Consider the following 26,922-nt stretch of genomic DNA (forward strand, 5'->3'; position numbering starts at 1 on the left):
GGGGAACAGTTATCAATGTCAGAAACCAAACTATTTGTTTGTTTATATTTTTCCCCCCTGATTCTTAATCTTTGTTTGTATAGAACGTGTATTGCTTTACGGTGTTTCAAATGCACTGGGGATATAATTATGATGTAAAAAAAATGCAGCTTTGCACTAAAGTCTGTATTTTCTAGTTAATGCTGAAAAAAAGAAAAAGTTTAGACTAATAATGTTCAGCCAAAAGGACAAAAGATGAAATGGTACCACTGTTCATCCCAGAAAACAAGATTGAGGATGGAAGGTTTATAAATTTGCATTCTGGGTTGTTGATTAGGACCAAGGATTTTCTAAATGACCTTCGTAATGTATTATTATGTACATTTGGAAATCATACAGTGTACGTATCAGATTCAGAAACATCTCCCAGCTCCTGGGGACGTCCACACGAAGCACCTTGACCTTTTTACCGAAGCGTGGAACGTCAGCGTGTAGCCACTTGCCTTCTCGGCGAGCACAGCGGCGTCTATGTTATCTCTCGTCTCCGGTCGGAGGTTGCTCCGGTAGCTGTGGATGTAGCGCACTGCTCCATACTGTGATCTGGCCCATTTCCTCTGAGCTCAGCGGGAACACGGGTCTGAACGTATCTGCTCGGAAGCTGCTTTCCGGACTTAATCTCTCGCGACGGTTGCCATTTTACTCTGAGTCATTAGAAGATGAGTACAGCTCTGACAGGACATTATTTTTGTGTTTGGTTTGTAAATTGTCCTTAGTAGCAGCTGAGAGAATGTCCTATGATTATCAAATGTCTACTGTTTTGTAGCGTTAACAAACCTGGAAATGGACTTTATTAGGATGATGTCATTAAATCTATAAGTCTAAGGGACTGAGAGACAAGAAAAAAGCAAAACAAGTCTCAGAAAAAGGTTCTGGAAAAACATTTCTCCTATTCATAAATCTGAGCAACTATCATGACCTTCAGATCCAAAGTCCAGGGCCTTAATCATTTACATTTGCAGCATTTAGCAGAAGCCCTTATCTAGAGCGACGTACAAAAGTGCTTTGAGTCTCTAGTAATGAATAAATCTACACTGGTACACAAGATTACAAACTTATAAAATATAACCCTTGAATTCTACAAACTTGGAAAGTGTTAATTTAAGTGTTTCAGGAAGAGGTAGGTCTTCAACCATTATTTCGAAGATAGCCAGGGACTCCGCTGTACAGACATCTAGGGGAATTTCGTTCCACCACCTCGGTGCCAGAACAGAGAAGAGCCTTGAAGTTTCCTTGCATCTCATTCTAAGAGAAGGTGGTCCCAGTTGAGCAGTGCTGGAGGATCTCAGACAGCGTGGTGCAGTGCGAGATGTGATGAGGTCACTGAGGTAAGATGGCCTTGTCCATTTTTGGCCTTGTAGGCAAGCATCAGTGTTTTGAATCTGATAGGTGCAGTTACTGGAAGACAGTGAAGGGAGCGCAGCAGTGGGGTGGTGTGGGGGAACTTGGGCTGATTGAACACAAGCTGTGCAGCTGCGTTTTGGATCATAATCACTAAGCTACCTCTTCCCCATGGACAGGGACAAAGGTATTAGGAAACCTGACTTTTCCATGCACTATTATTTTTTTTACCCCTAATAAAACACCAATGAAGGGGATTTCATGCCACGTGTTTGTATAATGTAGCTTAAAATTCCCTTTATTAGACCTTGAGGCTCTGATCTCAACCCTACTGAAAATCTACATCAGTACCTGACTACTAAGACTACCCTTAAGACTAAATGAGCCCAAATCCTTATAAACACACTCCAAAGATGGAGTGGAAGATTTTCTCAGAAGGAAATTATGACAGCAAATGTACAATAAATATGAAAAGAGATATTCATGGTCAAGTGTTCACAAACCTTTGTCCATATAGTGTATACGGTGGCATGCGGAAGTTTGGGTACTCCTGGTCAAAATGTCTGTTAAAGGCACTCTTTTGCAACATTGTAATGTATTGTGTTTTCTACAATCTTAGTGTGAAAAAGGAAAAGCAGGACCCTGCAAATGAATGAAAACCACAGGAGACTTAAGCTCTCAGATAACTGACCAAGGTTTCAGAGCTTAATTAGCCTATTAGGGTCACGGCTTGTTCATAGACATCGTTAGAAAAGGCCAGGTGATGCAAAGTTCAAAGCTTTATAAATACCCAGACTCCTAACCTTCCCAACAATCAGCAGCCATGGCTTCCTCTAAGCAGTTGCCTAGAACGCTGAAAATTAAAATGATTGATTCGCACAAAGCAAGAGAGGTCTATTAGAAGTTAGCAGAAGTGTTTTCATGTACCGAATTCCTCAGTTTGGAATGTAATTAAGAAATGGTAGTTAACAGCAACAGTGGAGGTCAAGATACGGTTTGGAGAACCAAGAAAACTATCAGAGAGAACTGCTCGTTGGATTGCTAGAAAAGCAAGTCGGAACCCCCGTCTGGCTGCAAAAGACTTCCAGAAAGATTTGTCAGACTCTATAGTTGCACACATATGGCCTTCATGGAAGAGTCATCAGATAAAAAGCTCTACTGCGTCCTCACCACAAAATTACACTGCAAAAGAACACTTTTTATTTCTAAAGCGCTTTTCACAACAGACATAGTCTCAAAGCAGCTTTACAGAATTTTAAGAGTTAAAGTGAACAATGTGCATTTATCCCTGATGAGCATGAAACCTTGAGCGGAACCAGACTCAAAAGGGGAACCTATCCTCATTTGGGTGACATCAAGAGTGTGATAAATCTTTAAACAATACAGAACACTGGAGAGTGAGAACTAACATGAACACTGGAATGTAAGATCATAATCTCATAAAATATCTCAACATTTGCGATCATCACAGATCCAACACCAGCTTCTTCATGCCTTTAAACCTTTAAACACTCAGAGGTCCAATGTCAAAACTCCAATTGGCGCTGGTACGTCTCTAGATGGTTTGGGATGTTTGCGGGGTCGGCATCTACTTCTTTAAAGGTCCACAATCTTCATAAGGTGGGACGTGACTGGGGCTGGAGCAACCTCAGGATGCCTCGGGATGGGATCCAAGATACAGTCATACCAAGATACCTTCACACCTGTCTGAGCTTTTTTAATTAGGAGAGAAAATGGGATTTTGGCATCATCATTTTTTAGACTAATAACTCATACTAGCACACAATGCCATAACTGACTATTAATCAGCTAAATTTGTCCTTCCAGATATTTCCTAGATTTAGTAATGGTTAAAAGGTTTTCACTTGGTTATAATAGTATGACTCGAGTGTATCCTCCATCCTAGTGAAATAAATTGCGTATTCTCTGACAGTGCAGAGAATTCCACCTCCACACTTATGCCGTAAATAATAAGTCCTGTCTTCCTGGTAATTATATAACCAAACACATGAGGGTGAATCATAGGATTTGTGAGCTGTAGAACAGTGCTACAGCTACAGATAACAGTGTAGAAGACAAAAAAACCTCACGAACAACAGAACAGAAAAACATCACAATAGACGCCTCGCATAAAACTATTACAAACAATATGTTTGCACTCAGCTCTTCTTTTTATTAGTGGCTTCATTCGAAACCCCCCTCTGTTTGGCTCGCTTCATTCAAGCAGGGCCATTTTCTGGAACCTGACAGAGATTTCTGAGGCGAAAGCAAACACCCACACACGCTGAGGCTGTTCTTAGAGGTACAGGGTTTTATATATATATATATATATATATATATATATATATATATATATATATATATATATATATATATATATATATATATAAATATATATATATATATATATATATATATATATATATATATATATATATATATATATATATATATATATATATATATATATATATATATAATGGTCTCGGTGCACAATTCCCATGCATATACAGTAGTTGTATTTGTCTTTATGATAGAAGGACAAACTTGGTGTAAAATCTCAGACCCAAAACACTCATTCAATTCATAATCTCACAGAAGGAGACAAGTAAAGTAACATTGATGGTAAAGTGAGGAAAAAGTCGACCTGGAAAGTTTTTGTCACGAGTTCAAATCCCTTGATTGCCAACATCTTTAACCCTCAACCGCTCAATAAGTCACTATCTGAGGTGACACTGACGAGCGCTGAAAACCGTTGTGTATCAGTGCAGTTATTATTAGACAGGATTGTGGAGAGGCATCTCTTAATGGTATACTGAAAGTGGGTCACATTTATGTGGCGGTCCAGGAAAAATTTCACTGCAGCAAAAAATGCAGAAATGATGAAACTCTGCCAATAATTAACTTTGTCTATAAACATACAGTATTTTTCATCCAAAAATCATGTGAAATTTTTTTTTAAATTTAGGCTACATTCTGTCCTTGGGTTTCTGTTGCAAAAAACACATCGTGGGCAAAGATCCAGTTAATGCGCGTCTGTCTAAAACAAACCCTCACTGGCGCGTCACTTTCAGAACAAGTTTCTATGTGTACGCCTAATCAGTTGAGATTGATTTAGACAGAAGATGTTGTCATATTGTCCACAATGCATCCTGCACCTTGATAGCATCATCAAAACAGAAAACCAGGCAGGGTTTTTACAGAGTTTAAACCACCCAATAAAACAACATCATATCTGGTCGACCGGAATGAATTAATCAGTGATTATTGAAAGGGGATTGCGAATAATATTTATTCCAGGTGACAAAACAGAGAATAAACATGAATGATGCTGATAATCGAACCGAGAACTCATTTCCCATAGTAAACTCCGGATTTGTTCAAATGATTCTGAAATGTAGTTTTTGTATAAATGATAAGAGGTCCACCGATTGATCAGCCGGCCGATAAATTGAGACGGCATTTTCTAATTAACCGACATGGTCCGATCATGTTCTAAATGAAGCTGATTATTAGGCAGGCGCATCTGACACCCCAAACTGTGCACGTAAGTTTTGCGTGAGAGATAATATAACTCCCATACCAGCAGGTGGCGGTAGTCTTAAAAATTGGAAAATTGGAAAAGCTATAATTGTGAATATATGAAGCGAGCAGTGTTTTACACCTGCCACAATCATTACTAGAGGATTCGTGTAGCTTTTTTTTCAATCATGTCTGCTAATGACAAGTGTCTGTGCGTTCGGCAGGAGAAAAACCCATATCAGTCGACCTCTAAGAAATGCAGGCATTAATGCATTTAATTTTTTGGGGTAATTTTATGCTCGAGATGCACTGAAGAGACAAAATCGGTGTTTTTTCAGAAGTATACCGCAAAACGCATCAAGGGTTTTTCCAGGCCGCCACATAACTGGCTGTCCAACTAAACAGATGCTGTTATACCTGCTGCATAAAGTCTGTCCGCTGGTCCATCTGTTGTCCTTAATGGCCCTTTTAGGACAGAGACATTTTTTGGCACAGATTGAATCTAAAAAAGGATGGCATTATGATACGGCGAGTAGCACGGCTACCTCGCAGCGCCGGGTCCCAGGGTCCCGTGATCCTCAATTCGACTTACAGTTGGTGTGTTGGTTCCTGTGTCTATGTTACACAGGTTACACGGAAGCATTCCGGTGGATTTAGAGATTCCTCTAAAAGGTGTAAATGATTGTGTGAGTTAGTGTCCATGTTCTCCAGATACACCAAACACTTTACCAGGATAAGACGTTAACTAAAAGTAAAGAGTTGAACGTATTTGAGACGTAAAATATCACAAATTTTAGTGTGTGTGTGTGTTACAGACATGTGAATTGAATCCAGATGTAAATCGTGTCAGTGTTTTACAGGAACAGGAGAAATTTGACCTGCAGAAAGTTTCAGTCCTTGTTAAGTCCTTTAAACAAACCCTCAGGTCTCAGAAATCATTTGGGAGCGCTCTTATCTACGCAAGCTGTTTTTGCTCCATGGCATTGTGCCATTGCTGCACTGCTGTAAGGGGTTCCAGAGAAACGAGCAATTTTTTTTCCTTCTTTTGTTAGATTTGTCCAGAGATCAATTCCCCATCTGTCGTATTAGCGTCCATCCCTATACAGGTCCAGACGGGTTCGATCCGGGAAGGTTAATTAGAATAAAAGCCCAGTGTTAATACATAGTACAGATCTGTGTGAGTGTATGCACAGAATCTCATCGTGTCTTACGGGAGGTAAAAAGGGGGAGGGGCCTGAAACACAGCACACACTTTAAGGCGGCTTGCCGGAAAGGTAGGAGATGAGCGCGGCGACGGCGCAGATGTAGGTGATGATGCCGAAGATGATGGAGATGATGGAGAGCCACAGAGTGTGTCGAGATGCTTTGCTCGCTGTCTGGAAGTCACCCTGCGCCCACGCTTTGTTCGTCTGGATATAACAAAAACATTTCGATTAGAACAATCGTTAGTTCACGTGTTAGACATTTTTATGATGAAATCACAGGTGTATATATACAGCGGGGAAAAATTATTATTTGATCCCCTGCTGATTTATTTTACTGAGTTTACCCCTTATAAAGAAATGAAAAGCCAAAAAAATCCAGAAAAGAATTAATTAATATTATATATAAATGTATTTGTATTTGATCGAATTAAATAAGTATTTGATCTGCTACCAACCAGGAACAATTCTGCCCCTACGCACCCAAATTGGTCCTGTACCTTTAAGAAAGAATTCCTAATATCAACTCATTGTGTGTATAAAAGACAACAGACACAGAATCAACCTCTTCTATTCAAACCTCTCCCCCACCATGGGCAAGACCAAAGAGCTGTCAAAGGACGTCATAGACAGGATTGTACACCTGCACAAGGCTGGAATGGGCTACAAGACCATCAGTAAGAAGTTAAATGAGAAATAGACCTCTGTTTCCACGATAATTAGAAGATGGAAGAAATACAAGATAAATCAATTACTCTTGAGCTCCATGCAAAATCTCACCTCATGGGGTAAGGAAGATTCTGAGAAAGGTGAGGGATCAGCCCAGAATTACACGGGGAGATTAGTATTTGTAGACTATACGGACGAAAGTGTTGGGACATCTGATTTTTCCCAGCCATATATGCTTCTTTCCCAAACTGTTATCGCAAAGTCTGAGGCACACAATTATACAGGGTGTCATTGGATGCAAACGGTATCATGAAATTTCCCTTCACTCGAACTAGGAGACCCAAACTTGTTCCAGCATGACGATGAACCTGTGCACAAAGCCAGCTCCATGAAGATACGCTTTTCATAAGTTGGAGTGGAAGATCTCCTGCTATAAAGCTCTGACCTCAACCCTATTGAACACTTTAGGATGACTTGGAACCCTGACTGCATCTCAGGCCTCCTCACCTCACCTCCATCTGTACCTGACTTTACTAACACCCTTCTGTCTGAATGTGCATAAATCTCCACAAGCACACTCCAAAATCTACTGGAACATTTTTCCAGAGGAGTGAAGGAAACTATAAGAGCAAATTGGGACTAAATGTGGAACCAGGTGTCAGCAAACTTTTGTCAATATAGTTTTCTTTTTCTCTTAGCTACAGCCAATGACACAGTATATCATTAATGATATGGTATATCATTAAAATGGCTCAGTTTAGCCTCCACTGATTGCGTCTTAGCATCCAATCAAGTTCATCAAGGTAGAAAGAAACTATCAAGCCTGCCACTGATTCGTCCTCTGTGACCTTCTCATGCTTACATGATACAATTTAAGGTATAGCTCTCGGTGCGAGTCTGAAGATGGATAAGCCACTTGAGACGAGCATCCCTGGCCCTAAAATGTTGTAGTATGCCGCAGTACACAAAGATTCCTATAAAGAAGTATCTACTTTGTCATCTAAATGAACTCCATCTATCCTGGAAAAGGTAATGCTGAGGTGGAGCACCTGTTTAAAAACTCCTTTTTTTTTATTTTAGAGACAAACAAATGTATTAATGTACTGACAATTTCCTTTCTCCAAACATTCAGCTGAAATATTTGACAAAGATGTTCTTTACTGCTTGGAGATTTCCTTCTGACCTTGCGATTTAGTTCATCCCAGAGCAGTTCAATAGGATTTAGGAGCAGTGACTGGGCAGGCTCTTCTGTGATCTAGAACACTTCAGCCAACCTTTTGCTCTCTAAATAACGCTTTCAGAGCTTAAATGTATGCTTCAGGTCATTGTCTTGTTGTATGATGAATTTGGTTCCAATGAGCTGCAGTCCAGATGGAATTGCAATAATAGCCATATGGGTTTATTATTCTTTACACCTGGAATGAGTTTCCAATCTTGTTTAAAATGAAGTCTTATTTCCAAGTGATTAGCTGAACGTCTCCGAGTCGAATCTCAGAGCTGTCATCCCGTAATTACCGTAATTCTGGTGTGACGTGAAGGCGCAGATACCTTTAATGATTTGAAGTCGAAAATAGCATGTATGAGAGGCGAAAGTCCCAAACACGCATTCTCAGTGCTGTTGAGTCCCAGTGTGGCTTTTTCTGAAGTAGGATGTTTCCTAGACTTGATGTTATCTCACTAGCGTAAGCTCAGACTGCTCCTACTGACCCTTTCTTGGTGTATTAATTTCCCTACACTCAAAAAATCTGCATTTAAATCAGCATTTAACACTAAATCCCTTATCCTGTCTTCTAATCTGCTGTTCGGCCCAGTTTCTGAAGAGAGGGCATCATGTTCTGCTTCGGATTTTCACAGTACATGTTGGTATCCATGTTTCAATGAACCGCAGCTCCCCAGTTCCAGCAGCACTCATGCAAACAATTTTACTTCTTAAATCCTCCGAGAGTCTTTACCATGAGGTGCCATGTTGAACATCCAGTGGTCAGTATGAGAGAATTGTACTCAAAGCAGACAGAAACATGGACACGATGAATAGGACGTGTGGCTTTGCATGGTTTTGTGACGAGCAGCTGTTATCCCTTAAGGTGATTAACAATCTTGTTGCCAGCTATTTGACATTAATGGCTGTATGTTGAGTTCTTTTTAGAGGACAGTAAATGTGTACTGCTATACAAGCCGCACATTGACTACTCTAAAATATCTCCAAGTTTCACTTCTATAGTATTGTCCTTTGGGAAGATACTAAAATGGTTGCATAAATGCAAGGTGTGTACACACTTTTGTGAGATATTGTAAATATAAGTTAACATTTCCTCTGTGATGCAATAGAAAAGATGCAATAGTTGGCTTAACATGGCTCAACTGAACCACTTATTACTATTCAGTAGACTTTTATCTGCCCTGGGAGGAGATTGGCACGACTGCATTGGAAAGAAAATGGGGAAATCTCCAAATAGGACAGCTTTTACATAAGGACTCAAATATGATTCACGGTGATACAAAACAAACAATTGTGCTTTCCTTTCTAATGGATGACCTCTTTGGGCAATGTGATTTCAATGCATATATATATATATATATATATATATATATATATATATATATATATATATATATATATATATATATATATATAATTTATGTGACTGGGCTTGACATTGTTTCTGGCTTCTTGTTTCATGCATGTTTGTCTTACCTCATATGTGTTTTTCCTTTATTTTATATTTCTACTGCATTCTTTTTTCTCACACTTGTATCCTGGTTTCCTCATTTCTTTCTTGTTTCCTTCCTATTTCTCTATTTTGTTAGATCTGTTTTCAGTTTAATTACATTCCCTCACCTCTGGGACTCGAAACCTCTTATCTCTAACTCATTGTCCACATTAACAGCCAATGTTTCCAAAAGCACTTCATCCTCCATTGGAAATCTATGATCACAGACTGAACATTATGAATTGAATTAAATCTAGAGCTTGGTTGACCAGAACACCAGGCTACAGTCCAACCCCATGAGATGGGTAAATGGGAATTTCCACAGGTCTGGACTTTATCTGGTGAGCAGGGAGATACAGAAGGCAGGATGTATGACACAGGGACTTATACTACCATTCTGACATGTTAGCTTATGCAGCAGTTTGAAGGCTTATGTCAGAGAGCTTTGAAGTAGGGAAGAAAGGCTTGATGTAATTTATTTGAACTTAGTTTTAAGAATATCCAAATTTTGACAAACTACATTTCTGGTTTGTGCCTTTGTGTCTTGCCCAAGTATCTTTGTTTATGCACAGCCTGTCAGAGTTCTGCCTGTTCGTTGACCTGAACCTTGTTTCTTATTCTGTATTTGTCTGCTATTGTAAAACTTGAGGAAACAACCTGCATTAATCATGCCTCTACCACCAGGCAGTTAGACATAAAACATACAAAATTTAGTTTGTTGCAGCCATAATCACCTCTCTGAAAAGCTCGCAAACTTAAAAATTTCTCTTTACCTGGTTTTAATTAAGTGAAAAAAATCTGTTCAATAAGTTATTGTTAAAGCAACAAAACCACCACCACTGCCAACAACAACTGTTAATTATTAGTGTTAGTATTATTATTATTATTATTTGTATAGTAGTAGTTCTGTTGAATCTTTACGTAGATTTGGACCAAGGCTTTAAGAACATCTATTACTATCACTACTACTTCTACTGCTACTGCTTTTACTACTTGAAAAATACTACAAGCACTACAAATAGTACTACTATTAACACCACATTAATACTACTACTGCTACTATTACTATCCCTACTACTGCTACTATTACAATCACTACTACTACTACTACTACTACTACTACTACTTCCACTACTACTACTATTACTATCACTACTACTACTACTATCACTACTAATGCTACTATTACTATCACTGCTACTACTATTACTATCACTGCTACTACTATTACTATCACTACTACTACTATTACAATCACTACTACTACTATTACAATCACTACTACTACTATTACTATCACTACTACTGCTACTATTACTATCACTACTACTGCTACTATTACTATCACTGCTACTACTATCACTACTACTACTATTACAATCACTACTACTACTATTACTATCACTACTACTACTACTATTACAATCACTACTACTACTATTACAATCACTACTACTACTATTACTATCACTACTACTGCTACTGTTACTATCACTACTACTGCTACTATTACTATCACTACTACTGCTACTATTACTATCACTACTATTACTACTATTACAATCACTACTGCTACTATTACTATCACTACTACTACTATTACAATCACTACTACTACTATTACTATCACTACTACTACTACTGTTACTATCACTACGACTACTGCTATTACTATCACTACTACTGCTACTATTACTATCACTACTACTGCTACTATTACTATCACTACTACTACTACTACTACTATTACTATCACTACTACTGCTACTATTACTATCACTACTACTGCTACTATTACTATCACTACTACTACTGCTACTATTACTATCACTACTACTACTGCTACTATAACTATCACTACTACTACTGCTACTATTACTATCACTACGACAACTGCTATTACTATCACTACGACAACTGCTATTACTATCACTACTACTACTACTATTACTATCACTACGACTACTGCCACTATTACTATCACTACTACTGCTACTATTACTATCACTACTACTACTACTATTACTACTACTGCTACTATTACTATCACTACTATTGCTACTATTACTATCACTACTACTACTGCTACTATTACTATCACTACTACTGCTACTATTACTATCACTACTACTACTGCTACTATTACTATCACTACTACTGCTATTACTATCACTACTACTACTACTATTTCTATCACTACTACTGCTACTATTATTATCACTACTACTGCTACTATTACTACCACTGCTACTACTATTACTATCACTACTACTGCTACTATTACTATCACCACGACTACTGCTATTACTATCACTACTACTGCTACTATTACTATCACTACGACTACTGCTACTGTTACTATCACTAAGACTACTGCTATTACTTTCACTACTACTGCTACTATTACTATCACTACTACTGCTACTATTACAATCACTACTACTACTGCTACTATTACTATCACTACTACTGTTACTATTACTACTACTGCTACTATTACTACTACTGCTACTACTATTACTATCACTACTACTGCTACTATTACTACCACTGCTACTACTATTACTATCACTACTACTGCTACTAATACTATCACTACGACTACTGCTATTACTATCACTACTACTACTACTATTACTATCACTACTACTGCTACTCACAATACTACTATTAGTTCTGCTACTGGTACAACAACTACTACTAGTAGAACTTTCACTACTGCCATTCCTATTGCTACTGTTCCTGCCAATATTACTACTACTACCACTATTATTATTACCAATACTTTTATTACTGATATATTTTAGGCTTCTATAGTTCTAAAATGAAAAAATGAAAGTATCCCAGGGTTTAAAGTTCTTCAGTGGTAAAGCAGCCATGTTAACTGGAACACCAGCCATTCAACATGCACCACAGCAAGATCACTCCAATGTTTAATATTATAATATAGCGTAAAACACAACGATCTCTCGTGATTTAAAGCGTATATCCAGGTGTATTGTCAGCGGAATTAAATGATCATGTCTGTGCTTGTATCCAAAAGTTGCAAATCACTGCCAAGTGCCGTACTGCCTTTCTCACAGCTCCAATAATAAATTATATATACCTGTTTAGGCGCCCTATATTTTTGCTAGCGATTTCATCTCAGATGTTTATTTTATATCTTCTATTAGTGTGCCAACAGAAAAGAGCAAATTTGAGATTTTCAATCGTTCATTTTGAAAAAACAAAAAAAGATGTTAAATGTTGAATGAATTTTGTGGGTGTCATTAAAGAAAGGGGAAAAAAATTTCAATAATAGAGCACTTTTCAGATATATAAATCATGGAAGACGTTCTGGGATTCCACCTGCGGACTGATTTAGAACTCGATTGAAGAAGTTCTCCAAGATTTCTTAAATCTTACTCTTCATACAATTTCACCTCCTACTTTAAAAAACGTACTATAGTAAAGTTATTGATATTGCAAGTGGACGCAATCTATCAACAAAAGTATTGGGACACCTGACTTTTCCAGCCATTTGTGGTTCTGCCCCAAACTGTTACCACAAAGTTGTAGACACACAATTTTATAGAATGTTTTTGTATGCAGGAGCATTGCAGGAGCATTCCATTTTCCCTTCACTTGATCTAGGAAACCCCAAAGTGTTCAAGCAACACAATGCTCCTGTACACAAAGCCAGCTTCATGAAGATATGCTTTACATTGTTTGGTGTGGAAGATCTTGATTGGTCTGCTGTATGCTCCGATTCAACCCTACTGAACACCAGGGCCACCTCACCTCACCATTCATCAGTACCTGACTTTTCTAAAACGCATGTGGCTGAACGAGCACAGATCTTCACAAGCACACTCCAAAATCTTGTGGAACATGTTCCCAGAAGAGTGAAGGTTATTAGAACAGCAAATGGGGATTACATGTGGAATGGGATGTTCAGAAAGCACATACTAATCTTATGATTAGGTGGGCACGCTTGCCAGGTAGTCAAAATGCAGTGTACTTGTGTCTAAAATATTTACTGATATTCAGTTAAAATTATCTTCTACTCATTTTGCTTATTATTATTATTATTATTATTATTATTATTATTATTATTACAAAAGTACTGTTTGTTTCCTGGAGAAATAAAAATAATGTGTGTGTGTCAGCTGGCCTCTAGCATGATTTATGACTCCAGCTCCATTTCCACCTCGTGTTCATTATTCAACATTTCGATCTTTATTTCTCCTGTGTAGCGTCTCTCACTGTTCTCAGATCTTGGGAACAGACGGAATTCGGTGCCAGATGCCTGGAGTTGACTTGTTATCGAAAAACGTTACTAAGGTATTTAATATAGTTGTAGCTTTCTGTTTGTAATAAATTCCATCATTTGATTCTAACTTCAGAAATTCAGATCCTATTTATAGTTTTTGTTTTTAATACAACCACAAAAGTAATGTGCCAAGAAAGTTAAAACATTACATCTACAAGCATAATCTCACGTCTTCATGATGCAATGTTTGTTTAAAAAGAGTCTCTTTTTTTTGTCTATTCAATACTACACTATATGGACAAAAGTGGAATCCTGACTATACGATGGGTATGTGCTTTTCCCATTTTAGTTTAATGACAAAATAATCGTCATTGTTCTATATGTCTCTATGCATATTTCGGAATAAATAAATATTCATATTTGTACTTTAAATCAGTAGTATGTTCTTTCTGATTAGGTGCAACAATAACTATGTTCGTTTTATCCACATTTTTGCTAGAATTCACTTTTGGCTCATCCAAATTAAACATGCTAGAAACATAAACAATAGGGACAAAAGTTTGTGGACACATAAGATTGGCATTGTGCTTTTTTGAACATCCCGTTCCACATTCATTTCTTATTTGCACCCACTTTTCTGGGAAGATGTTCCACTAGATTTTGGAGTGTGCTTGTGGAGATTTGTGCTCATTCAGCTACAAGGGTTTAAGTAAAGTCAGGTACTGATGTAGGGTAAGGAGGCCTGGGGATCTATAGCAGATCACGCTTTCACTCCAACCCATCTAAACCATTTCTCCATGAAGCTGGCTTTGTGCACTTTAGCTCGACTTAAGGGAAAATTGAATGCTACCGCATTCAATAACAATTGTGTGCCTCCAATTTTGTGGTAACAGGTTGGAGAAGAACCACAGATGGCTAGAAAAGTTCTGCTCTGACCGTAATTTGGTGCTGGTTGTAATTTCAAAAAGGCGAAATTTGATTACAGGACTGTTTTTCACAGCAAAAGGGGACCAACACAATATTAGGCAGGTGGTCTTAACGTTACGCCTGATCCTTGGCCATAAAGCAATGCCTGGTTGGTGTACACTTGTATATAGACAAGTATTTTTTTAGAGTAATATATGCTTGTTAGATGAGTTTTGTACCTTCTGAGACAAATAGAAGGCAGCGATGCCTAGAGGCCAGAAACAGCAGAGCATAGAGAAGAAGGCCAGGCCGAGGTGATCCTGTGGGATCATGAGCGGGAAGTTGCTTTCGCTTTCCGTGTCAGTAAAGTCGTCACTGGAGGAATCCTGCGAGAGAGAGAGAGAGAGAGAGACAGAGAGAGAGAGAGAGAGAGAGAGAGAGAGAGAAAGAGAAAGAGAGAGAGAGCAGGACTTGTCTTAACTAAGTGAGAATGTCACAGCCAGCAATGCACTTAAAGCAGTCAACATACAAGTGGGGAATGTTTTGGAAATGTTCATATATTTGTAATAATGTGCTGGGTCTAATGTATAAGTGATAAAAATGTTCTCTTTTAATAAGAGATGAGACTAAAGCTGTTTTCTTAGATTTTCCCTAATGGATAAGACTTCAGAGCAAAGGAATTTGAAACAAGCTGTAAATAAAAAAAAAATTCAAAATCACATATACATAAGTATTCACAGCCTTTGCTCAATACTTTGTTGAAGCACCTAATGCACAGTCTTAAGTCTAAAGAGATGTTAAATCAGGTTCAGGTCTGGGCTCTGGCTGGGACACTCAAGGAAATTCACAGAGAAAAACATCCCCACAGCATGATGCTGCCACCACCATGCTTTACTGATAAGCGGTCCCTGGGCTCTTCATGTCCAAAATGTGGGCTGTGTGGGCATGTGCCTTTTAATGAGGAGTGGCTTCTGTCTGGCCGCTCTACCATACAGGCCTGATTGGTGGAGTGATGCTGAGATGGTTGTTCTTCTGGAAGGCTCTTCTCTCTCCACAGAGAAATGCTGGAGCTCTTTCAGCACAACAATTCCTGACTAAGGCCCTTCTCCCCTGATCGCTCAGTTTGGCCAGGCGGCCTCAGTCTAGGAAGACCTGGTGGTTCCAAACTTCTTCCATTTACGGACAATGGAGGCCACTGTGCTTATTGGGACCTTCAATAGTGCAGAAATTCTTCCAGATCTGTCCCTCAAAACAATCCTGTCTTGGAGGTCTACATACAATTCCTTGGACGTCATAGCTTGGTTTGTGCTCTGACATGCACTGTTAACTGTGGGACCTCATATAGACAGGTGTGTGCCTTTTCAAATCATGTCCAATCAACTTAATTTCCCACAGGTGGTCTCTAATCCGGTTGTAGAAACATCTCGATGATCAGTGGAAACAGGATGCACCTGAGCTCAATTTTGATTATCACGGCAAAGGACATAAAACTTTTTAATTTATTTTTATATTTAATACATTTGCAAAGATTTCAAACAAATTTATGTCACATTGTTATTATGGGGTGTTTGTAGAATTTTGAGTAAAATAATGAATTAAATTTATTTTGGAATAAAGCTGTAACATTACAACATGTAGAAAAAGTGAAGTGCTGTAAATACTTTCCAGATAAATGGTAAGGCAAATTCTGTTTATAAACAGTTTTTAATGAATAAAAAAAATTAATATCACACCACTCAGCATTTACATTGTATTTTTCTTCCATATGCATTATATGGACAAAAATATTCGGACACCAGATTGTCCGCGGAAATATGATTCTTCCCCAAACTGTTTCCACAATGTTGAATCTGGTCGTCCCGTGATGTTTTTCCACTCTTGAAGCACGCGTGCCACTCAAAACACCTTGAATGGCTCATTGAAACATCAGCATAAACTTGCTGAATCATGTCAAACATCTCTGGGGAAGCGTTGCCCCGTTTAATGCTGAATGTTTACGTTTGCTTTTTTGTTCTAATTTGCTGTCCATGCTTAAAACACAAACGTGATAACGCACGTGGTCACAATAGCACCAGTTGCACAGCTCCTGATGTTAACAGGAAGATGTCTTTCGGCACACTGACGTATGAAGGTTGGTGCTTCCTGTGACTGTGTGTGCAGCCTTGTGCTGCCACCTGTTGGCAGGTTACAAAACTATTCTTGAATTTTTTTTCTGTACCACTTCGTATTTTTATAGCAACAATCTACTTTACAGAAGTTTCACTGTAACTTTTTACTTCGTAGTATCCTTAATAGATCTACTTTATTGCAGCTTTATAGGCATTGGTTGCTTAACAGCGAAAGCTCTAGGTTACTGATCTGAAGATTCAGGGTTTGACCTCTAGTACTGCCAAGCTGCTACTCTTAGGGCCTTGAGCAGGTCCCTGGTCTCCGACCCCAGCTTCCTGTCAATCTAGAATACATAGTATTTTACTGTTTATCCTTTATGGTTACTTAACAATAACTATTTTACAGTAGCAACTGTCTAATACGTTTCTGTTAACTTTATTTTTATAATAACTACAAAATTACTTCGATTTATTATAAATCTGCTATCTTTCCATTCGATTGTAATCTAATGTTTATCTCTTCCTTATTCTGTAGTAACCTAATAATCATAATCCTTTTCACATTATTTCTTTATAGTAACACCACTTTATTGTAACTTTATGGGATCTGTTCAGTTATTATTTATTTTAATTCTAATAACTTTGGTCTTGAAAGCAGTAAATATCTTTATAGTAAAAATTCGCATTGCTGTAGTACAAATATAGTAGTAAAAACTTGATAGTAATGACTACTGTTGTACTTTTGTCCATATACTGTAAGTCCGTAGGTGAGCCTTATTAATGTTAATCAAGTTTAATTAATGTAACTTATGAACTGCATCTGCTTCGACACAAGTTTTCATTACCTTGTAGGAAATCATGTTTTATGAAGCCCCAGTGTTGATAACCTTCGATATAACTACAATTTGCATCATTACGAAATGTTCATTTAGCTCATACCGCATCATATTCATACACTCCGCTCACATTGTTGCTTCATCCTGTTTTGTGATGCCTCGTAATGCCGGAGCCTCTCAGCTAACGTGACTGAATGAGGTTAGGTGAGGGAGCCGAGCTTCCCTTCAGGCAAATAGTGACTCGTTCTTTTTTTTTTTTTTTAAGAGCGTTAAATCTCTCTCTACTGCTTTCTGACCTTGTCTGTTCTTCCCGTTTCAGTCTATCAAGTTTATTTCCTCCACCCCGCGAATCATGAATAATTTATCTAATGCCAAGCCTAGTAATAAAAGAATGTGTTGTTATTTAATCCAAAAAAAACCCCAAAAAAACAAGAGACTTGTGTACATTTTTTGTGTTACTAAATTCAGGACAGAGAAAAATACCAGCTGGCAAAGCAGCAGTTGTTTATAGCTGTTATATTGTATGTGATGACGGAAACCAACTTGATTGGCATGTTGTGCAACAATAAATGTAACTAAATGATAAAAAAGAGAAACGGTATGTCTTGTTCTTTAATAGGTAAATCTATTCCTTAATTGAATTATTGTTTAATCACTGTAAAAGCATAGAACTGTTATAGAAGCATGATCAGCTTTGGGATTATAACTAACATTACACTATCCTGTCTATAAGAGCATCCCTGTTGTGTTTTATTTCTTATGTACAGAATAAGATATTGATTGCTATTACATTTTTCTTTTTGTAATTAAAAAAAACTTGATCGTATTACATTCATACCAAATCTCACGCAACATTCTTTGAAGGCAGATTTATACATTTAAGATTTACATAATAATCCACTGGTCTATTGATGGTACTGGCAAAAGAAGGTGATGTGAATCGAAAACCTGCATAAAATATGGTTTCTATGTGTGATGAGCTCTGCCATCTCAGCTACAGCTCGATTTTCTGTTGCCAGTTTTCAAGCCAGGTTCTGATAGACTGCAATTAGACACGCATTACATTAGACCTCCGGATAAAAAAAACACTTTTGACAAGTGTAATGAACATTGACAGCTAGAGGCCGGCTTTAGAAGAAGCTGAGGACCCAAGTGTGGACTTATGACATTTTCTACATTAAGCCAGTCTTGGCGTTTGTCCTGACTTGGCTTGGGCATCAACATCACTAAATAAGATCCTTGGGGTTGATCATGAGGGTTGATCCTGTGAGGTAATTCTTGGAGTTGATCCTGACGGTTGACCCTGATGGTTAATCCTTAGGGTTGATGCTGAGGGGTTGGTTCTGAGAGTTGATCCTGAGAGTGGATTCTGATGGCTGATTCTAAGGGTTGGTTCTAAGGTTGATCCTAAGGGTTGATCCTGAGGGTTGATCATGAGGTTTGATCCTAAGGGTTGATCCTAAAGGTTGATCATGAGGTTTGATCCAAAGGGTTGATCATGAGGTTTGATCCCAAGGGTTGATCCTGAGAGTTGATCATGAGGTTTGATCCAAAGGGTTGATCATGAGGTTTGATCCTAAGGGTTGATCCTGAGGTTTGATCCTAAGGGTTGATCCTGAGAGTTTGACAACAATTGATTCATCCTTCTAAAGATATGGCTTTTTTATTGGTGCAATACAAATAAGAACAATTAGTTGAAGTAAAGGCTAGTCCTCAAAAGGAACAAACTAAGTCTTGCAGTCATACAGGAAAATCTTGACTTTGACACTTTGTCTTTTAAACAGTCCTGACACTTTAAATAGTCCTAGAATTGGCTGAAAGCTTTCTCTATCTCCTTTTCACTGGAAATAACACATTTCTCCCATGTGCACAGACCGAGTTCAAGTGTTTTTCTATAGCGCTTTTCACAATATACATTGTCTTAAAGCAGCTTAACAGAAGTTAAGAATGAACGGGAATGACGTGTGGTTATCCCTGATGAGCAGCCTGGGGTGACCATGGCAAGGAAAAAACTCCCTTAGATGTTATGAGGAAGAACCCTTGCGAGAAACCAGACTCAAAAGGAAATCCATCCTCATTTGGGTGACACCAAGAATGTGATTATAAATCTTAAAATAATACAGAACACTGGAGAGTGAGAACTGACATAAGCACCAGTGTGTGATTGAGTAATGTCCTTTCTACAGCCTTATAATGACATAACACTGTTCAAGGTGGTTCGAGTGGAAGAACTGGCATGTCTTGCACAGAACCCTAAACCCAACCCCACTGATTTGTTTTATGAAGTCACAATACATTTTTTGAAGTGCAAAATGTTAACATTTCTATTATCATGTTATTACCTTTTGTGTATTTTTTAAATTGTAACCAATTTTTTTACCCTGATGTTCAGTGTTTTATTTTTGTTGATAAAAGTATGATCAAACTCAAACCTTGTTCCACAGGTGTTTTAAATCGAATATTATTATATTGGCAGCTTGTAAACAGCATGGGGAAGGTTTTACTGCTTTGTCCATCTGTTCATCTGTTCGTTAGAATAAAATTTAGGTATACAAATTTGATTTGAAAAATGATGCTGGAGTGCTGTTCCTTTTCCCTGTAAAGGTTGTAGCCTTCACACGTTATGAGTCAAAGTCATGATCCCCTTTAGTTAAGTGAATGAAACACGCACGCGATATACACACACAAGGAGAGAAAGATGCAATAAAAATCTCACCTCGAATTCTGGCAGCAGGTCGTCTTCGTCCTCCATGCTGTAGGACACACTGTGGACGTCTCTGCTGACTGCCAGCAGCTTCCTCTCCAGAGGAGATCCAGGCCCGATGTCCATGAACGTGGTTTCCAGATACTCCTTGCTGTGGAGCCCCAGCGAGTCTGCAGGGCCCCATATTGGAGCAGAAGAAGTGTAGAAGGACTCCAGTGTGCTAGGGAGCGAACATGGATCCAGCAGCTGCTGCTGAGAAACATCTGTAGGACCGGAATAGCTCCTCCATGCTAGAGAGTGAGGTCTTTTTTCCTCTTCGCATCTCACAAAAATGCCCTTGAACAGGCCGCTGTTGCCCGTTCGGGAGGAGTGTGTCGGGCTGTCGTCCAGAAGCGGGTGCTCCAATTCATCCAGGCGCTCCATCCTAAACTGGAGGTACGTGACTCTTGCGTGGAGATCTCCGACACAGTCGAGTGCAGCTCTTTGTTTTATTCTAGAGAGATTAATCCGTCTTTAATATATGTGATATCTCTTTTAATTGTTGCTTCATGCGAGCATGAATCATCTTGTGGGTGGAAGAGAAAGATGCGCGCCTGAATTTCCTCCCTCCTTTTCCTCTCGTCCTTTCCTCCCTCAGAGATTGCGTCAGGTACTATTGTGCTTATAAGCTCGTCGAGCTCTTGCTTTAAGCGACATTTCACTTTCAAGCTACCTGCTCCGGGCCACGAGGGCCAAACGTGTGGTCGATGTCACGTTCCACATTCCATGTGATGGGCTGAATCTCTGGTTTATAAATATGCTAATAAGAATTGCACTGAGTAAAAAGAAAGGCTGGTAGTCAATTTCAGTGATGGAACGCTTCGATTAGCACGGGGTTGCAGGCAGAGACCGCAACTGCGAACTTTCCGGAAGATCTGTCAGGTCTCACTGCTGATCTAAACGTATTGTCCTCGACTAATGATCTAGTACTGTCTAGACTCTGATCATCAGATGATGATGATGAAAAAAATAGGAAAGACGTCTTAGAAGAAACAAAGCTGCAGAAAACATGTTCTGGTAAAAGTTGGTAAATTGATCCTACGACTAGAAAAAAAAAATGATGGAAACATTTCTGTCTGGACAGTGTTTCAGTGTTGCAGAAATAGAAGCTGCTCAGCCTGTCTTTTTGCTGCCCACTCAATGTGTTGCTGGAGGGAAAAGTGATGAAGAAATCATAGCTTTAGGATATTGATTTATTACTGTGTGTGTGTGTGTGTGTGTGTGTGTGTGTGTGTGTGTGTGTGTGTGTGTGTGTGTGTGTGTGTGTGTGTGTGTAAGAGAGTGAGTGAGTAAGTGAAGCCAGAGTCTTCCTTTGGGACATGTATTTTTAATGCTGCCCTGGCCAGAGCTTCAGTCCAAGCTGGTGAGAAGAGATCCAAAGTTGAACCCAGTGTACTTCTCCTGCTCCCATGTCAGCACACCATTCTGCATTAACAACACCAACAACAAAAAAAGAAAACAAGGTCAGTCTTTATCTCGTCCTAATGCTCAATGCACTGCAATCACTGATACGCGAGTACTCTGAAATGGAAAGACCACGCGTTTTGCTTGCACGACTGGACAAACAGCACCAGAGGTCACATGCTGAATCACAGAACATCAGCCTTCGAGCAGCACGGTGTGTGTGTGTGTGTGGGCATTGCTTTATGTTTGTATGTGGGCTATTCCAGGCACGTGGATCGCTCAAAGGAGTATAATGGCAAAGCGAGGGCAGAGGGTGACTTGTTGAGGCTCTTTAAAAGGGTTGGATTGCTTCCAAAGGTTGGTAAAGCACTGAAACATTTATCATTGCAACCCCATTCTGGGCTTTCAGCCTGACTTCAAGCACATGATGTGCTGCGTGTCAGTGGCTTCACACTTTCAGCATACAAATCTCTAAAGCCAAAAGAACTGAAACCAAGCCAAGTAAATATACTGGCAAAGACAAAGAATGCAAGGAAGAGAGCATCAAGTCTGTTTTTGACATCCAAATGCCAGCCGTCTAAAAGAAAAGTGATCATTCATGTTTTGTATACATTTTATATATGTATATATATTACATGCGGGAAAATCAGAGTTCCCTCACAAACGTTTTAAGTGGCAGACAGCAAGTCTGTTTAGTCTGTTTGTCTTTATTATTATTATTATTATTATTATTATTATTATTATTATTATTATTATTATTATCATTAAACTTAAAAACATACACAACAATGCCAGGGGTATAACAAGGAAACTAGAGTTAGCGCAGTGTTACTGTGGCTACTCGGCGTACAGGAAATATACGAAGCCGAAATACGATTTATGGTGCGTTGTAAAACTCAAAATTTTGTTCTGCGCATGCACGAAATCACTGCCGCTTCAGTTTTTACGACTGTCTATTGATATGGATTCTTCATTTAACGTCCAGCTTTAAGAATTTCTCATAAAATGAGAAAGTCCTGACATATGTCGAGGGAGTAAATAATTGGAGGATGGAAGGAATGAAGACATTTGTTAAAGTATGATGAAATAAAGTAGAACAGTTAAGTATAATATTTAAAAGATATTCAATATTAAATGTAAAACAAGACACACACACACAAACTAAATGGGGTGTAACAAATGTAAACTATTTAATTCAATTGTTCTGTTTAGTGGACTTTATTTCATTCATGGCAATTTAATCAATTAAACAATTTAATTAATATTATAAAAAAGTTTAATCCATTTTATGATCAATTTTATTGGTATAAATTTTATTTTAATAAAATGCTATTTTATATATTATTTTACCAAGCAGGAATTTTATTCAAAATTGTTTTTAAACTGTAAACTGTTGATCACAAATGTTATATTTATTAATAACAATAATTTCCTTGAATAAAAACAACAAGCAATTTTATGTGTTGAATTTCTTTGTGCTAACTGTCCCAAAATCGACCCGGACTACTGAACCGTGAATTTTGTGTACCGATACAACCCTAATACCTACATAAAGTATATACATACAGACACACACCCATTTTTTCTAAGACCTTGGCGTTAAGGACATTGGTTATTCTCTTTGTAGCTCTGCCAGTCTGCCAGTCCACTGAGTTGGCAAAGCAGTAAAGCATCCGATCGATATTCTCACCCCCGCTCTCTGATGTCATCAGGAAATGCATTCCACTTGCGAAATTCCCTGTAGCCCCTGTTTATATTTATTGTGTGGGCTGGACAGATTTGCCAGTGAGTGAACTTTGTGGCTATGTCACTTCATGATATGAATGTAACAGAATTTGCATTAATTATATATATATATATATATATATATATATATATATATATATATATATATATATATATATATATATATATATATAGTGTGTTTGAATGGAACACGGATCTGAATAGGAACTCCCTCCCCCCCATGTATATGAATACAAGGTTTTTCCAAGGTTTGAGTGGACTACGTTGTCCTGCGAGAGCTCTGACCCCAACCCCTCTGAAAATCACAGTCCTAGTCCCCCAGCATTAACTGCTGACCTCAGGGGCTAAATGCGCACAGGGCTATTCCCAGAAAACATTCCCAGAAAAGTGGATATAATTATAACAGTAAAGCACGGATTGGAACTGGAATGGGATGTTCAAAAAGCACATGGATGCGATTACCAGGTGTCCACATACTTTTGGTAATATAGAGTATTCAAGTATTCATCCTTAGTAACTGACTGGTCAGAGTCACAATGATTTAAATTAGATGAATAGTTTGGGCAACAAAAGCAATTACATCATACTAACTGACTGTCTGTCTGTCTGTCGTATATTTTTATTGACACTTTATTAGGAATACTTATAAGTCGTACTTTTCTCTCTTCTGTATGTGATTTCTATTCTTATTTTCATTGTAAATTCAGATTTACTTTTTTCTTTTATTTAAAAAACATTTCTTAATATTCTTTATTATGATTAGAGTTTTTTTTCTTTTTTTTTATGAAATTCTACTCTTTAATTCTTTTCCCGTTTCTATTTGTATTACATTTTATGTCATGGACCAGTTGTTACAAGCAGTAACTGTATGCTGTATGCGTGTTGTACTGTATATGTTTAAATTTAAATTTGATCTGTACAATATTTTTTTTGCCCCAAAATACATACATACATATGACTATGCTCTCATGTATAAATCATTTATATGATTGAGATCAGGCTCATGATTTTTTTAGGCAATGCAATGTGTTTTAAAGAATTGACTGGGGTTTGAAATATGACTGTAAGCTTGTTAGTAATACATTAGTGCAAAACTCCACAATGTCCCAGATGTGTCAGTGTTTCAGCAGGCAGGCAGGCGTTTCAGGAGTTATAGCAGGAGGGTACCTGTGAGGACTATAACACCTCATTCCTATACCTATCTGTCAGGCAGCATGAAAAAATAAATTGAGATGGCAGCACAGACCGCACAACATCTGCAGCGACATCTGTCTGTCATGCTTAACCTCCTACTTTTCCCATCAGCACTCTGTTCCCCATCAACACGAATGCTGTTCATAGACTTCAGTTCAACATTTAACACAATCATCCCTCAGCTGCTGATTAAAAATATGAGCCTACTGGGCCTAAACATTTCCCTCTGCAACTGGATCCTGGACTTTCTAACAGGGAGATCTCAGTCATTCCGGATCGGGAACAGCATCTCCAGCACGATCACACAGAGCACTGGGGGCCCTCAGGGCTGTGTTCTCAGCCCACTGCTGTTCTCTCTGCTGACTCACAACTGTTTAGCAATGCACAGCTTTAATGTTGCGGATTAACATCAGCATAAACAGTACGTTACTGTTATCACTTATGTTATACCAGCTATAAATTCACAATCCTAATTTGTAAATTTGACAAAAAATGCATTAACTACTTTCAAAATTCCATCATCATCATCATCATCATTATCTTCTCCCGCTTATCTGAGACCGGGTCGCAGAGATGCCCAGACTTCCCTCTCCCTAGACACTTCTTCCAGCTCTTCCGGGGGGACACCGAGGCGTTCCCAGGCCAGCCGGGAGAGGCGTCCAAGAGGCATCCGGAACAGATGCCCGAGCCACCTCAGCTGACCCCTCTCGATGTGGAGGAGCAGCGGCTCTACTCTGAGCTCCTCCAGAGTGACTGAGCTTCTTACCCTATCTCTAAGGGATCGCCCAGCCACCCTGCATAGAGAAAGCTCATTTCGGCCGCCTGTATCCGGGATCTTGTCCTTTCGGTCATGACCCAGAGCTCATGACCATAGGTGAGAGTAGGAACGTAGATTGACCGGTAAATCGAGAGTTTCGCCTTGCGGCTCAGCTCTTTCTTCACCACGACAGACCGGTACATCGACCGCATTACTGCAGAAGCTGCACCGATCCGTCTGTCAATCTCCCGTTACACCCTTCCCTCACTCGTGAACAAAACCCCAAGATACTTAAACTCCTCCACTTGTGGCAGTAACTCTCCACCAACCTGAAGTGGGCAAGCCACCTTTTTCCGACTGAGAACCACGGCCTCGGATTAAAAAATTCCAATAACCACAAAAAGTCTTAATAAAATCTTAAATGTTGAGTGCATGTAAATTAGCTAAACTTATTTGTATAAGCATTTGTGAACATCAACAGTTAAAAAAACCTGATACTGAACTCAAAGTGCGAGGCGGAGACTAAACAAACTTGCGATCCGCCACTTGATATGTTCGTAAGGAAACTCGGATTTCAACTTTATGTTCCGCACATAAAAGGGATTGCATTTGGTACATGTGTACCGAACAGAAAGCCCTGTACTGAAACGGTTCGGTATGAATGCGTGTACGGTGGTATTAATAAATGCTTAATTAGCTAGGAATTAGCTTATTGCTAGCAATCTTTCGTTTAGACATGTGGCCTAAATCAAATTACTTCAAAAAGTAAGTTTTATAAGATGGCCAGCATGCAGTTTGAAGCAGATGTCACCCAAATGAGGATGGGTTCCCCTTTTAAGTCTGGTTCCTCTCAAGGTTTCTTCCTCATAACATCTAGTTTTTCCTTGCCGCAGTCACCATGGCTGCTCATCAGGGATAAATACACATTATTCATCTTAACTCTTAAAATTCTGTAAAGCTGCTCTGAGACAATGTTTGTTGTGAAAAGCGCTTTAGAAATAAACTTGACTTCAAATGATACACTAATTTGTTTCTCAACATGTGATGTATGCTTAGGAGAAAACTGTGTAAATGTCACTGTTTCTTTAGTGTTCTTTTAAATGTTTAATGATCCCGGATTTGATTAATGTTCAGCTGAAGGATGTGGGATTGAGGAGCCGAGTAGGCATCGCTAAGATTTACGAGCAGAAGCTCTGATGTATAATTCATCAAGCTGTATAGTAAGTGAGAATCCATTCAGCAGATTAGATGTATATAGTAAAGCTCTCAGTGATGCTCCAGCTATAGTACATTTCTGCTCCACTGATTCTGTATGAATGGTGAAGTAGAGGCGAACATCCAGCAGAGGGACTGGTGGTACATTCACTGACCCGCACGTAACAGACGGAGCTCTGACGCCCTGGTCACGTGAGTGAAGTACGTATCATCGCCTCGTTTTTAAAAAAGAAAATCCACTCACTTAAAGGGATCTTTTATTTCTATGTAGGTGAAACCA

General features: G+C 38.7%; 1 protein-coding gene across 1 annotated transcript in view; it reads right to left on the reverse strand.

The window, feature by feature from the left end:
* Positions 1–4,318: 4,318 nt before the first annotated feature.
* The window catches only part of tmem91 (transmembrane protein 91), a 35,593-nt gene continuing 12,989 nt past the window's right edge, over positions 4,319–26,922 (reverse strand). The window contains exons 2-4 of the mRNA XM_083553172.1: positions 20,300–21,751; positions 14,879–15,025; positions 4,319–6,308 (exon numbers count right to left, since the gene is read on the reverse strand). Coding sequence (XP_083409298.1) covers positions 6,153–6,308; positions 14,879–15,025; positions 20,300–20,710 — 714 coding nt within the window. The 5' untranslated portion in view covers positions 20,711–21,751 and the 3' untranslated portion in view covers positions 4,319–6,152. The remainder of the gene's footprint in view (positions 6,309–14,878; positions 15,026–20,299; positions 21,752–26,922) is intronic.

The sequence above is a fragment of the Silurus aristotelis genome (genome assembly GCF_946808225.1).
Source record: "Silurus aristotelis genome assembly, chromosome: 10".
NCBI lineage: Eukaryota > Metazoa > Chordata > Actinopteri > Siluriformes > Siluridae > Silurus > Silurus aristotelis.